Below are 14,174 nucleotides of genomic sequence, written 5' to 3' on the forward strand. Positions count from 1 at the left end.
AGGCTGACTCAACACCCTTCCGGGATTTGAGGGTTTGTTAGGGACAAGAAATGTAAGGGAAAGTCTCTCACCTCTTCATGCGGAGATGGAGGTATTAATTTGGGCAATGGAATGTATGAAGAACTTAAGACAATATCGGGTCACGTTTGCAACAGATTGTTCTCAACTGGTGAAGATGGTTTCAAAACCAGAGGAATGGCCAGCATTTGAAAGTGATCTGGAGGATATTAAGCTTTTGAGAAGACGCTTCACCAACTCAGAGATCCTTCATGTTCCTAGGACGGAAAACATAATGGCGGATCGCTTGGCATACAGTTGTCAGATACAACCATCGTTCGTCGTACACATGGATGCAGAGTTGCCACTTTAGTTTACAGAGTCTATTTGAGTCTGTAAATGTTTTTGCTGTCAAAAAAAAATATTCTTCTTACTTTTATTTATTTATATTTGTACATCTATAAAAAAGGGTAAAAATGTTTTTTACCGTTATTTTTCTCTTTGATAGTTCTTTTTGTGAAAAATATTTAAAAATTCGCTATTTGAGAGAATTGCTCCTTTTTTTTGTTATATATTTTTCTGTTGGTGTTTTAATGTCTTTTTTGCTTAAATTTAGTGTATAAATGTTGAGAGTATAATTTCATAACCATTGTAATCAGGACTAGTTTAATATACTAATTTTTTCGGTTAATAAAAATATTATATTTCATAATTTATATTTTTAAAAATTATTTTATTTAATAGTCTTGTAGAAGAGCGCAGATTCATATATATTATTTTGATGCTGGTCGGTTTCAGCGCCTTCAAGCTTTCCCGAAAGCCGTTTAATATGGTTTTCCTCTTAGACCATCTCCAATGTATTTCTCTATTTTTTCTTCTATAATAAGGGAACTCTATAATAGAGGTGAGTTTCTCTCCAATGTATTTCTCTATTTCTTCCTCTAAAAAGGAATATTCTTGAAAGATTCTTTTTTTATTTTACATTTTACACCTCTAGCTTGTAAATGTTAAAAATTAACCCATTCATTATATTTTTTGAATTTTTTTCATAAAATTGTAATATTATTTGAATTAAACATTTTATTACAAAAGACATTAGACAAAAAAAATAAAATAAAGTACCATTATCTAACAATCATTATTACTAAATGTTTCTCATAAATGATCAATTAATGCATTCCGAAGTGAGAAATGAGCTTCTTTATCTTTGATTTTTCTGAATCAACTTAGAAACACTTGGAATCGGTTATCTTCATTATCTGGTATATGGACTTCCGGAGGTGGAGCTTCTCTTCTAATTCCAATCGGTGCATCGAGATCACGCTCGTCCTCAATAATCATATTATGTAAAATTATACATGTAGTCATTATATCATGTAGTATTTTTTTTCCAAAAACGTACCTGCCTTTCACAATCGCAAAATGTGATTGTAAAACTCTGAATACACGTTCTACATCTTTTCTACATGCTTCTTGTTGTGCTGCAAAATATTTTTTCTTTGGAGTATTAAGTTGTTTTAATATGTTGTATTGATTAATATTTAAATAAAAAGTCTTTGACTTTTAAATAAAATAATAACTTTTTTATTTTATTTTAATTATAATTGAGTTTTAAATAAATAATAATATTTTTTATTTTAATTATAACTATAGTTATAAAACTTAATAATTAGTACGTAAGCAAAAAGGTGTGATTTTATATTGTAAGAATTGTATTTCTTCATACACAAGTATTTTAGTTACAATCATAAAAAATTAGAGGACTACTTTGTAAATAAAAAAGTTTGCCTCTATTATAGAGGAATGCTATTTTTTTCCCTAAATATAGAGGAAAAATGGTGGGTTGGAGCCAATGTTTTTAAACCCGACCCAGACACTGAACCGGACGACTTACCGGGTCACTGGGTCACTGGATCGGTCGCGGGTTAATAAATCAATTAATTTTATTATATAATAATATATTAGCTATGAAAATAAATATACAAAACCAAAAGTTTAATATTTTCTAAATGTTTTTTAAAACATAAAATAATAGTTTGGATATGTATATACTTTATGTTTAAAAATTTTTAACTAATACTTAACTTTAGTTTTTATATTTTTATTTTTATCAAAAAATAGTTTAGACTATTTAAAATTTTCTGTAACAAATTAAGAGTTATGACATCTAAAAAATCAAGATATAAAATTCACAAATATTTAAATATCTAATGTGAATAATAAATTAACTTCACATTCAAAATAAACTAAAAGTAAAAGATCATTGTAATAAATTATCAATAACAGAAATAAACTAACACCAAACCACATCAACTAATTTTGGTTCTCTCTATCATCGTTCATTTCATTTTCTCTAGGTGGTATAGTAAAAAATCTTCCTCAAAATCTAAAAATTACAAATATAAAACTAAAAAGGGAAAATCTAACTTTTTTTGTCAGCACCTAACTTTCTAATTGAAAACTTAGAATATAAAATATAATCTAAAAACTAAAAAAGGAGTAAAAGTTATTTATTGGTTCAACCGGTGGTTCAACCGGTATCGGCTTCCGGGTTTTAGCGGGGTTTTGTGGGGTTTTTGCGGGTTTCTAAATATTGTGTTTTTCATAAAATCCAAACCGGATTTTTTCTGGATCACCGGGTTTACCGGTTCAACCGCGGGTCCGGATCGGATTTCAAAACACTGATTGGAACTGATTTTACTCTATTATATCATTTAGAGGCAAATATAGGGATGGGTTGGAGATGCTCTTACTTCCTCTTCGATAGTAGATTAGGCGAGGATTTAGTTCTTCTAAATCTTATTCTCTAGTTTCTTTATCAGATTTGTGTTGAAATCGTTTAGAGTGTTGGGTCTTTTGATTTGCCTAGTTTAGAAAAGATCTGCTCTTTGTTTCTTGTTTCTTTGTATTTGAGTTTTGGCTTTCCCGTACTTGGGGTTTGTGTTTTTGGAAATTTAGGACATGCCAGCTTATTTATCTTATCCCTGTAACCCATTTTGTATGCTTTCATGAAAGAAATCGTTAGTTGAAAAAAGTCTACTACATTTACAACTGTTTAGAAAAAAGTATAATTATTTACCAAATTATTTATGCATTTAAACGTCCCACCTTACATCTTTTTCATATGGATCTATATTATTAAAACAGAAATATTATGTTGGACCTAACATTTATTTTATAAGTTTTTAAATTAAATACATCTTCCTATTTTATAGTTAAACCTATACATTAAATCACTAATAATCTTTTCTTTATACTACTATCAATATTTCCAAACAATATAGTCATTTTTATACTACTATCCATTTTCCAAACAACACTATAATTAATCTTATGTCCAAACAATATAAAATATTAGAACTTATCTTTTTAATAACAAATATTTAAATAAATTAAATAATTAAAAAATATTCAAAAACTTTATAAAAAAGAAAATAAATAAAACTTACTTTTACAGGTTTAAATACTACAAAAACATTTCAATCGATGATAAATCAATTAAATTAACATATTATTTTATTTATATTTACTACATAATGGTTCTATCATTTATTTAAGTAAGATAACAATTCAATAATAGCCATTACATAAAAAAATAAATATGTAAACATTATACAGTGTACAATAACTATAATAACAAAAATAATTATGAAAAAATGTTCAAAATATATGTTATCTAAAGAAAAATGCTTAATACTAATTGTTAACAAAAAATTTAAAGCGATTATAATATAAATGATTAACAAGAAAAATTACACAAAATAATTATAATAAAATTAATTAAGTTATATAAAATGGAGTAATATGATCAAGACATTTATAGTTGTTAATTATATCTATTATTTTCTCTATCAAAATTTTGTAGAAATGTCATAATTTAATAAAATTGTAAAACAATAAACTTTAAAATTTGGATTAAAAGTTGACAAATTATGAAACTATAGCAATTTAAATCAAATTGGATATGTTAACATATCGGACATCCATCGGTTCAATTGGTTAGTCTCGGATATAGTGATTTTTATAAATACAAATATTTTTAAAACCTAAATTAAATTATCGAATCACCGGATTAACCGATTTGACCGCGGATTCGGGTCAAATTTAAAAGCATTGATTTAAATGCAAAGAAAATTCAAATAAACAAAATTCTTACAAATTAACAAAATATTTATTAGTTATTAGTGAAAATTTCCATCATAAAATAATCCGCGCTTGCAAAGCGGAGGTCATGATCTAGTTACATTTAAAAAGAAAGAAAAGTAAGACATCCTCCTCCACTGCTTGACCAAGCAATGTTAGGATAATTAAATGGGTAATACGTCCGAAAAGTAATCATCTCCACAAAATTTAGCCGTATCAATCGTCAAATTCTTTCTACGTGTCAGGGGAATGCTTAGATCCAGGATTTTACTAAAAAAGGCTTTTGAATTGTATAAATACCATTATGATGCATATCAATCTGTTCACGTATTATACAATTTACAATTTTAACTAAAGACGTTAACAGATCCACAAAGAAGATGTCGTCAAGCCAAGAGTTAAGCCACAATGCCGGAGAAGCCACCGGTCAAGTTCAGGTACATACAAAAACACAAAAGGACAATGTCGAAGAATATTGTATCAACATTACTTTTCTCTCTTCTTGGTTTGTGTTGTTAGGAGATGTGTATTTTTTGGTCCTGCCGTTTGTTTTTTTGGTCTGGCAGTTTCCTAACTTAGGTGGTTAGGTTTGGAGCTTGTGTAAACTTTCCCCGCTGGGGTCTTTTGGCTTCGCTTGGTTTGGCTTGGCTTGTTTCACAAGTTAAGATAAATAATGGAAGTTTTATTTTTTATTTTTAAATGAAGAATAATTAAAAAAATATCACGATACAGTGGCGTTTTGATATCGTATTATGCATATATAATAAACTTTCGAAATTTTCTTCTAAAAGTTGACCAAATCTATATTATTAAAACTGAAGTACATTTGAGAGTTGTTTGGAAACTTGGATAGTAGTATAAATGAGAATTGTTTGGAAACATGGATAGTAGTATAAATGAGAATTGTTTGGAAGCATGGATAACAGTAGAAAATAATACTTGCTTATCTTAATTGATTTTTTAAAAGATTTTTATTATATTGTTAATCAATTCTAACCCTTCATCTATTATATTTACTAAATAAGTTAATCTCATTTATTACAGAAGTACAAAACAAAATTTATTTGTTTTCAATTTTTATTTTATCTTTTGCATTCATTTTTCTCAATTTTAATTATTTCTATACAAAATTCAAATCAAAATAATAATTTAAAATTAATTTATATAAATAATTGATTCAAATATATATATATATATATTTTAAAAAAATTTACTAAAATATTTTCCAATAACCATTTAAAAAATATTTTCACTATATATAAGAAAAATACAATACATAACTTAATTAAAAACACCAACTTAAATTATGGTTTTTATATTTCATATTAAGTTTATAAATATAATATATGTGATTATTTATATGATGGTATGTATAAAATAATATTAATTATATGATTACTTATATTATGGTACATATAAAATATGATTAATTATATGATGACATATATATGATATATAATAGTGACATGAAAAACAAAACTTATTTGTTTTCAATTTTTTTTATTTTATCTTTTACATTCATTTTCTCACTTTTTAACTATCTCATTAATTATATTTACTATAATATTTTGCCAGGATTATTTACATATTAACTATAATAATTCGACATATTTGAATGAAACCACTCTATTTGTGATAAGAATTCAAAATGGTTAACAATTTTTTTTATTTACTTATGTATCGGTTAGACATGGACATTCGGATAACTATTCAGCTACGAGTTATTTCTGTGGGTTATCATGCTTTTTGAGTTTTGAAACTAGACTTCATTTCGGTATTATAAATTTTCATGTGTGTTTCGAATCGGGTCCAGATGAATTCAGTCTTGATATATACAAACCTACAAATATCCAAAAACTAATGTATTTGACGCCGGTACGGATATTTGTATGAAAAGTAAGAATATTAACCGATTCAATTCAGGTATGTTGAATTCAAATTAAACTAAAAATAACCAAATAACCAAAAGTAATCATATTACTCTATTTGATTCAGGTTCGATTATGATGTATAGAAATCTAAAAGTACTTATGCAATTAATTATATTATGACACATATAAAATATATAATACTAATCATAAAAATAAAATATCGATTTATAAGAAAGTAAAAATTTAACACTCGCACGGGCGTGCGGGTCAATCTCTAGTATATTTGAAACCCGAAGACTATGGTTTCATTTGCATATGTATTGTACCGGAACTTAAGTACACCTTATTTATTTATGTATTTTAGTTTTTTGAATTTTGACCATCAATCAATTTTCTACATCGGACTTTTTGAGGAATAATACATTTTTAATTACAGCTGAAGAAGGAAGAGTACTTGAACAAAGTATCACACGCAATGGATCAGAATGTTGATCATCACACTCACCCACAGTCACACGCAGAACATGATCAGAACAATCCTTCCCTAATCTCACAGGCCTCTACTGTCATTCAACAGGTTTATTCTTCTTCTTTTTTCATTATGATTAATGAATGATATTGACATAGTTTATTGGTTTATACCCCATTGACATATTTATTGTTACTTTTGGAGTGTAGACAGGTGGCCAAGTGAAGAATATGGCACAAGGAGCAGCCGACGCTGTGAAAAACACTCTTGGGATGAGTCCGGCCACCAACAACCCTAGCAGCCCGGCCGGCAGGACCCACCCGAGCAATCCTAGCAGTCCAGCCGGAACGACCCGCCCGAGCAACCCTAGCTCAAGGAATATATAAACGGAATAATTCAAGGAACGTTGGCCTGACTTCTCAATATAAACATAAATTAATGTTGTGTTTTAACTTTTTTTTTATTGCATTGTTTGTTCAACTTTCTGATTTTGTGGTATTTTTGTTATGAATTAATTGTATAATAATATCATCCATTTCTTTTTAATTTATATAAATAAAATCAAAAGCCTATATGCTAAATTGCCTCAACAGTGAACCACGGTGCTCCTAGTTTACTTGGTAATCTGCATACTATTGGACCATGCTCCAGTTATTATTTCCAGTGACATAATATACACAAGTACTTAATTAGCCATTTTTTTTAAAAAAATGGGTTGTATTCTTACTTAAGAAAGCTGTTGTGGTAATAATGAAATATTAACAATTGTTCCTGTGTTTGGATTCACATTCGAGCTACAATTTTCGTTCCTGTATTTGGTTTCACATTTAAGTTTGTTCCTATATAATGGAATTGAAATTGTAAAGATAAACAATACATTGTGTATTATATTTTCAATTTGGGAGTTGCTCTCTTTTTTTTCTGGTGACTTTTATGTTTACGAAACATGTCGCTTCAGGTCAACCTTCTAATAGAAAAAGCATTGTGTTTCACTGAGGTTTCGTAGGCTCCTGATATCGAAATACATGGAACGTCGGACAAAAATATAAAAAAAATACTATGTATTGAGAATAAAGAAACGAGCATTACCAGAGAAACATTTGATATTAATATTATTCACACTGTGTTTGTGACACGTGACAGCTTCACAGCAATTTAAGAATGACTATGATGACGTGTACGTATAGAAAGCTTCTCAGTCAAACTCTATATAAATGTGTTTACATTATGTATTATTTTACGTTTTTTTCATTATAAAACTCAGATGCGTGATTCTACGGATTATACAAAAGTTTCACATCTCCTATATATTAAAAGAAAAACATTTGACACTAATGTGTTTACACTGAGTTTGCCGCATGACAACCTCACAACAATTTAAGAATGGATACACTGACGTGTCACGTGTAGAGAAATTCTCAGACAAACTCTATATAAATATGTGTTCACACTATGTACTAATTTACGTTTTTTTTTCATTATAAAATTCAGATGCAGAGTTTCACGGGTTATACAAAGGTTCCACATAGAAATATAATTTTCAAACAAAAAATCACTAATATCTAGGCCTATTTTATTTTTACTTAATTTTATTTTAAGAATTTTATATTTCATATGTTATTTTGAACAAAAATGTCTTTTAATGTTAATTAACAGTATATTTATATATTTATCAATCACCTTTATATACTTTTACATACACATATATGTACACATTGACGTGAACACCTATATAACTAAATATTCACCACAAGTGATGATTCTAATTCTCTTAGAAGTTGGAATATTTTATTTTTAATGCTTTCTTTCACCATCGACCAAATTGAAATGAAATAATTTGTCTTATTTTTTTTTAATTCTTCTTCAACTATTATTTATATTTAATTTGACTTTTCATGCATTTAAAATTTATAATATGAAACCACTGGTTCGACACCATGAATGTCTAAAATTCATATAACATGAAATCACACAAATAATAATAGTTTTTGGTTATCACTAGAAAGACCAAAAACGTCAAGCATTTTAACCGAACAAACCAAAATAAATATGGATTTAGAATGACAATTATATTTTAATTGGATAAAAACCGAAAACAACTTAAAACCGAACCGATATCAAAATTAAATAGACCTAATGTAATAAATGAGAATTGACTTATCATTATAATTTTATTTTGACGTTACTCGTTACCAACTTTTGATTTTGCAATATAAACCCATCAAACGATTGCATCTCCAACTATGTTGCATGGAAGCGTGTCTCACGCAATGCCGTGCGAAGAGTTTTAGGGGTATGAGGCAAGTTTTAAAAATAAAGTTATTTACAACTGTAATAAAAACAACTTTCTAATATGATGTATCTTTTTCACCAAATACACAAAATCTAACACTGAAAAAAAATAAGTTTATTACGTCAATATCCTATATTATGTCATATAGAAAAATACATGAATTCAGAAAGTGGATTAGTCAATTTTCGTAGAAATGTTTTTTATTTAAATAAATGTAAATCAATAGACTATAAATTATTTTAAATTTTGGGACCCTGAAGAAGTCATATTAATCGGAGGCCTGAGACGAGTATCTTTTTCAATACACCCAGAGCCGGCCCTGGCCCGAAGCCAATGAAGCATGGGCTTCCAGCCTTTAATTTTATAAGTATATTATCAGCCACAAAAATCATCAAAGGTTGCTTTAGTCCAGCGGTCTGGTGTCTCTGACTATTAGAAGAGGTGCAGGGTTCTAGGCAACCCAGCCACATAATTGTTTTTGCTTGTGTAACCTCATTAATTCAAGGACCGGCTCTGAATACACCGTAGGCACGTCTCACGTACTGATTCCTGGTTCCGAAACGGAAACGGAAACGGAGTCGGAAGCATGCGGAATCGCCGCTGACTTTCTCTCTTCTCCTCGCCGTTGCTCGTTATTCTTCTATCTCCCTCGTGTGCATTCTCCTTTTTACCATTTTCCTAGCAGTTTGAGTTGAAACAGTTTCACTCTTGTTTTGTTCAGTTGCTATACTCTGGTCTCATGTGTAGTTACAGTAGTGAATTTACTCGTCTGAACTTTGTGATCGATCTTCATTGCAGACAACTGCTTTGTTTTACAATTGAAGTTCATAAAAACCATTTTACAATTGGTAGAGGTTTTGCTATGCTTGACTGCTTCTGGAATTTGAGCTGTAATGCTTATTCTTTTCTTACTTTATTATTGAGTTGACACTAACATTTGTAACATTAACACACACTATTCATGCACTATGCAATTTTGAGGTGATCAATAACAATAAAAAAAAAAAAGCTTCGGATTCTACTGTTTAAAGTGGTCTAAACCACAAAATGATCTGTCTTTTAAATTGTATTTTCCATTGAAACAACAAGACCAGAAGGATGATAGCATTATGCTTGCGTGATGATATTTTCTCCAAGATCAAACATTTGAAAGTGCGTGCAAGGAGAGAACAACGTATAGGAAGAGGCATGAGAAAATCATAATCAAGTATCACCTAAACCGAAACAAACCAGAAGAACATCACCAAGAAAGAGTAATTCATTTGAGGGCTAACCGCGGTTTCTTTCGCTTCTTAGTGAAGGCAAACCAAGCTTGGAACATAAGTAAGGATCACTGGCCAATTGATAGGAGATGCGTCCCTAGTATCTTCATAAACTTTCTTATACATATCCTCTCCAACAATGTAAACCATGGTCCTATCACTTGTGAACTTGGTACAACACACTGCCACTTTATTCTCCTCATCCAACAAGAAGTTTTCAACACTCAAGTTAAATTTAGCAGAATCCATTTCCAAGACCAAGTCACTCCTCCACGACAAGTCTTTGGCATCCTCCTCATCAATCTTATTGGTCACCCATAACCTCATCACACGTGACCTATCATTAATGTGTAACACCGAGAGATTTTCATCTTTAACGACTGAAAGAAGGGCTGTATCTACAATATAAAAACTCTACAAGGGAAGAGGGAGACGCACAAATCTCTCTGCCGTGAATCGAACTTGATCAAGAACAACTCGGTTACTTTATCTTCAGCAATCCAATAAGTATCTCCTTTCAAAGACATGCCCTCGAAATATAGGGAGTAGTCAAGAGGAAAGGAATCAAGAACCCTCCAAGAATCAGAGCTAAGATCATAAATCTCACACTCAACAACCCTCACTTTCTGCTTGTTTCGATTATACCCGATACTTCAAGATTTTGTAGCAGATGTGGTGTATCCTAGAGCATATTTATCTTCATAGCAGTAACTAGTTCTAGGTTTAATCTTACTGCTATGACCGGTACATGGATTCCAAACAACAAGTCTAGTGTGCAGCTCCGTTAAGCATAAGATTAAACCGTCGCAGTGAAATATATGAGCGAAGTCCAAATCTTTTGAACTTTGTTTTTCCCTTCTCAATGAATTTGAAAAACCATTCAAACAAAAGACTTTTTTTTTATCTTTGATTTTGTCTATAAAAGCCAGTGAGTTTTTATAACTTACTCGACAACAAGTCAACAACGTCTTCTTTTTGTGGGTTCATAAAACCGATTTTTACAATTGGTAGAGGTTTTGTTGCCGGACTGCTTTTGTGAATTCTGAAATGCTTATTCTTTCCTTACTTCATTCATTCTTCAGTTGAGACACTAACATCTGTAAAGATAACACACTGTTCATGCACTATTGCATTTTGAGGTGGTCAATAACAATAATAATTAGCTTCTAATTCTGCTCTTTTAAAGTGGTCTAAACCACAAAAATGACCCGTCTTTTAAATTCTACTTTCCCTTAAAACAACAAGACCAGAAGGGTGATAAACCAGAGTCCATGCCTTTCCAAACAACTCAAATCAATCTTTGGACGTTATAACGAGTAAACCCAATGCCCCTATGAGAATATACTGCAACAAGAAGAGAACATGCAAAAAATGTCTATAAGTCACCAAAAAAAAAACAAACTAAATTTTTTTTTCATTTTGGGTTTGATCAAAGAGTGAGTTTGTACCTTGATGATAGGCTTTTCTGTCATAATGATAGTCACCCATCCAACATAAGGCAAGAACCTGAAACAGACAAAACCCATTTCTGAGTTACCAGACAGCTTTCGGTTTAAACACATACGTGAAGTAAGTGCTTTGTGATTGAAGTTACCCGACAGCACGACCCATTATATGATGTCGATGAAGCCACTGCTGCCCTTCAGCATACAGAAGTCTATCATCTCCATAGTTATTGTCACCTAGAAAACAGTCAAAACTTAACAAAAATCTGATTGTGGAAAAAAAAAACAGCTCAAACACTCAAAAAGGTGAAGTTTTTTTTTTAAATCAGCAGAATAAATACCTTTCGTCAAAACATCGACATCTCCTGTATTCTCCCTTTCGTGAACCTATAATGTGAATCAAGCTCACGTTACAATATAAGTAACTGAGAGATGATGATAATGAAGACGCCTTACCTTAATGACACGATGTACAATGGGAATATCACGACCCTGAAGAGAGAAGCAAACTGGTTAAAGACACAACAAGAATCAAAGATAATGAAACAAGACAAGAAGATGGAAGCTTACATCAACATTGAAAACAACAATTTCTCCAGCTCGAATAGGGTCTTTACTCATGTGCAAGAACAGTATATCCCCCTACAGGTATGATTCAGAGTTTGAGCATCAAACAGTTTTGTAATGTAATGCATCTAATTAAGTCAACAGTTACCCTCTTGAAGCCAGGCTCCATACTTCCAGAGAGAACAACAACCACAGGAGATTCGCTGCCAGTGACACACATCAAAGCTTTCCATATGATCAAAGCAGACGTAACAATCATCCCTAAGCAGACACAGACCAAAATTATAAAGTTGCAAACTTTAGCTATAAGGTTTATCACATTGTGACCTCAAGATCCTAATTAATCAAATTACTGGTCGAAGAACTAACCAAGACTGATGGCTTGAGTGAGAAGCTGACGGATCTGAATGGATTTGATTGAATCTATGGTTTCTCCGATCCAACCCATCTTTTTGATTTTCGGTTTTCTTCTGATTCTCGACGAGATAAGGGTTCAGATCGCAGAGACGAACGTTATTTCAAGCGAAGCAGAGGAGAAGAAGAGTCCTTCGGGGTCAAGCTCTTTAAAAGGCACGATTTCTCCAAGAGCGTTTTTGCCTGAATCGGAGAACCGGTTTACAAATGAGATCCGGTTCAGTGACGTGGTTTAAATCTTTGGTTGGCTACATTTTCATGACATGGTAGACTGCATTATTATGACGTGGCATATACTTTGATGACATGGTTGACTCTATGCTTATTCACTATTTTCAAGATCTTCTTGATTAAAGAATCAACTCGATTAATGTTATGCTAGATGATAATGGGCGCGCATACTCGTAAAAAATCTTTTGTATTACTATTTTTTCATTAAATAGTTTAAATATTTTGTAATAATACAATTTTTATCGATTGTAAAATGACGAATACAAATGTTAGTATCTTAAATGTATCATTATTGTTGAAGATTTAACGTATTACAACTCATTTTAATTATTTTTAAAATTTCCTATGCACAAAAAAAAATTAAATTTTGCGTCTGACACAAATCATCAAAACCATATAACCAACATTGATCGTAAAATGATGAAAGAGAATTAGGTTTTCTGCTCTCGATTTATTTAGTATTAACTCTCTATAAGTGATTTTATTTTCTATCTCTATAAAATTGTGCTTTCATTCTCGTTTTTGTTTCACTGATATGAGTTTTGTTTTTTTTCTTAACTTCTTCTGTGAATTCGGTAAATTACATAAGTGTCAATTTAAAAAGATGGACATCTGTAAAAATTAGCTCCACTCCAGATACATATCTAAGAATCAATATTTTGAAGAAAATCATCAAGAAACTCTATTTACAGGTTAGTGTTCAAATCTAATATATCAAGTTGTTATATAATATAAGTGCGGATTCGAAATATAAATATCTATGTATTCACCAGTTCGGTCTAAAATCATATAATTCTATAACAATAAAACAAAATACTTATTTTACTAACCTACGATTTTGAGGTTTAATTACTTAAGAGTATACCGATAAAAATATATATAATACTTTACCGTTATAGTATATATAAACTATGTATAAACTATGAACTGTTTGATTTATTAAATGATAAATAAAAAACTTATAATAAATAGTTCAAATCTCTCATTCTTACAATTATACTAGCTAGATAGGATATTAGAGAGAAACAAATATTAGACGAATGATCAAATCTCATATTCTTCAAACAAACTCAAAATAAAGTGATTGGAATCTTGTCATGATATTTCATTAAAATCTTTTTAGGAATAAAAATCAAAACTAAATTATTTAATCTGAATGAAATGATATATATATATATATATATATATATATATGTATATATATATAGTACTTCCAATATTAAAAAATTACTTCGATTTGAAGAAGTATATTTCTGAGATTGTCAAGATCAAATAACAGAAAGAGAAATTCTCTAGGATAGGCCTAAAAATGTTTTTGTCACAAATATAGATCTTAAAATAAAAATGACCAAAATAAACTTTAATGTTTTATCAAAAGAAATAAATATACACTTATACCCCTAGGTTTAATTAATCTAGACATTAAGGTTTAGAGTTAAAGAGTGGAATTTAGGATTTAAGGTTTATGATTTAGGGTTTAGA

General features: G+C 30.1%; 3 protein-coding genes across 4 annotated transcripts; 1 reads left to right on the top strand and 2 right to left on the bottom strand.

The window, feature by feature from the left end:
- Positions 1-4,448: 4,448 nt before the first annotated feature.
- On the top strand, positions 4,449-9,864 carry LOC103868488. The gene is made up of 3 exons (XM_009146578.2): positions 4,449-4,577; positions 6,448-6,588; positions 6,690-9,864. Exons 1-3 carry the CDS (start codon positions 4,521-4,523, stop codon positions 6,864-6,866), a joined length of 375 nt encoding a protein of 124 aa, XP_009144826.1. The 5' UTR covers positions 4,449-4,520; the 3' UTR covers positions 6,867-9,864.
- A 201-nt stretch (positions 9,865-10,065) lies between these two features.
- Positions 10,066-10,562, bottom strand: LOC103868627 (F-box/kelch-repeat protein At3g17530-like). The gene is made up of 2 exons (XM_018658790.2): positions 10,474-10,562; positions 10,066-10,372 (listed from the first exon to the last, which is right to left on the bottom strand). Exons 1-2 carry the CDS (start codon positions 10,560-10,562, stop codon positions 10,066-10,068), a joined length of 396 nt encoding a protein of 131 aa, XP_018514306.1.
- Positions 10,563-10,869: 307 nt separating this feature from the next.
- LOC103868489 (signal peptidase complex catalytic subunit SEC11C) lies at positions 10,870-12,816 on the bottom strand. Of its 2 annotated transcripts, none has more exons than XM_033291008.1 (8): positions 12,417-12,816; positions 12,196-12,308; positions 12,051-12,122; positions 11,937-11,972; positions 11,822-11,867; positions 11,630-11,717; positions 11,484-11,541; positions 10,870-11,132 (listed from the first exon to the last, which is right to left on the bottom strand). In XM_033291008.1, exons 1-8 carry the CDS (start codon positions 12,493-12,495, stop codon positions 11,103-11,105), a joined length of 522 nt encoding a protein of 173 aa, XP_033146899.1. In that variant the 5' UTR covers positions 12,496-12,816; the 3' UTR covers positions 10,870-11,102. The 2 variants fall into 2 exon arrangements, with proteins under 2 accessions (XP_033146899.1, XP_009144827.1); XM_009146579.2 differs by having other exon boundaries at positions 11,098-11,379; positions 12,417-12,811.
- Between the last annotated feature and the right edge of the window lie 1,358 nt (positions 12,817-14,174).

This window comes from Brassica rapa, chromosome A05 (assembly GCF_000309985.2).
Source record: "Brassica rapa cultivar Chiifu-401-42 chromosome A05, CAAS_Brap_v3.01, whole genome shotgun sequence".
In the NCBI taxonomy this organism is placed as follows: domain Eukaryota; kingdom Viridiplantae; phylum Streptophyta; class Magnoliopsida; order Brassicales; family Brassicaceae; genus Brassica; species Brassica rapa.

What these genes read in the sequence shown, in the direction of transcription:
- LOC103868488 (XM_009146578.2), top strand. Translation starts at nt 4,521, where the DNA reads ATGTCGTCAAGCCAAGAGTTAAGCCACAATGCCGGAGAAGCCACCGGT. An exon ending in AAGCCACCGGTCAAGTTCAG is followed by an intron (nt 4,578 to 6,447) that starts GTACATACAAAA and finishes TTTTAATTACAG; the next exon opens with CTGAAGAAGGAAGAGTACTT. An exon ending in CCTCTACTGTCATTCAACAG is followed by an intron (nt 6,589 to 6,689) that starts GTTTATTCTTCT and finishes TTTGGAGTGTAG; the next exon opens with ACAGGTGGCCAAGTGAAGAA.
- LOC103868627 (XM_018658790.2), bottom strand. Translation starts at nt 10,562, where the DNA reads ATGTCTTTGAAAGGAGATACTTATTGGATTGCTGAAGATAAAGTAACC. An exon ending in GATTCACGGCAGAGAGATTT is followed by an intron (nt 10,373 to 10,473) that starts GTGCGTCTCCCT and finishes CATTAATGATAG; the next exon opens with GTCACGTGTGATGAGGTTAT.
- LOC103868489 (XM_009146579.2), bottom strand. Translation starts at nt 12,495, where the DNA reads ATGGGTTGGATCGGAGAAACCATAGATTCAATCAAATCCATTCAGATC. An exon ending in CACTCAAGCCATCAGTCTTG is followed by an intron (nt 12,309 to 12,416) that starts GTTAGTTCTTCG and finishes GTGTCTGCTTAG; the next exon opens with GGATGATTGTTACGTCTGCT. An exon ending in TGTCGATGTTTTGACGAAAG is followed by an intron (nt 11,718 to 11,821) that starts GTATTTATTCTG and finishes ACTGTTTTCTAG; the next exon opens with GTGACAATAACTATGGAGAT.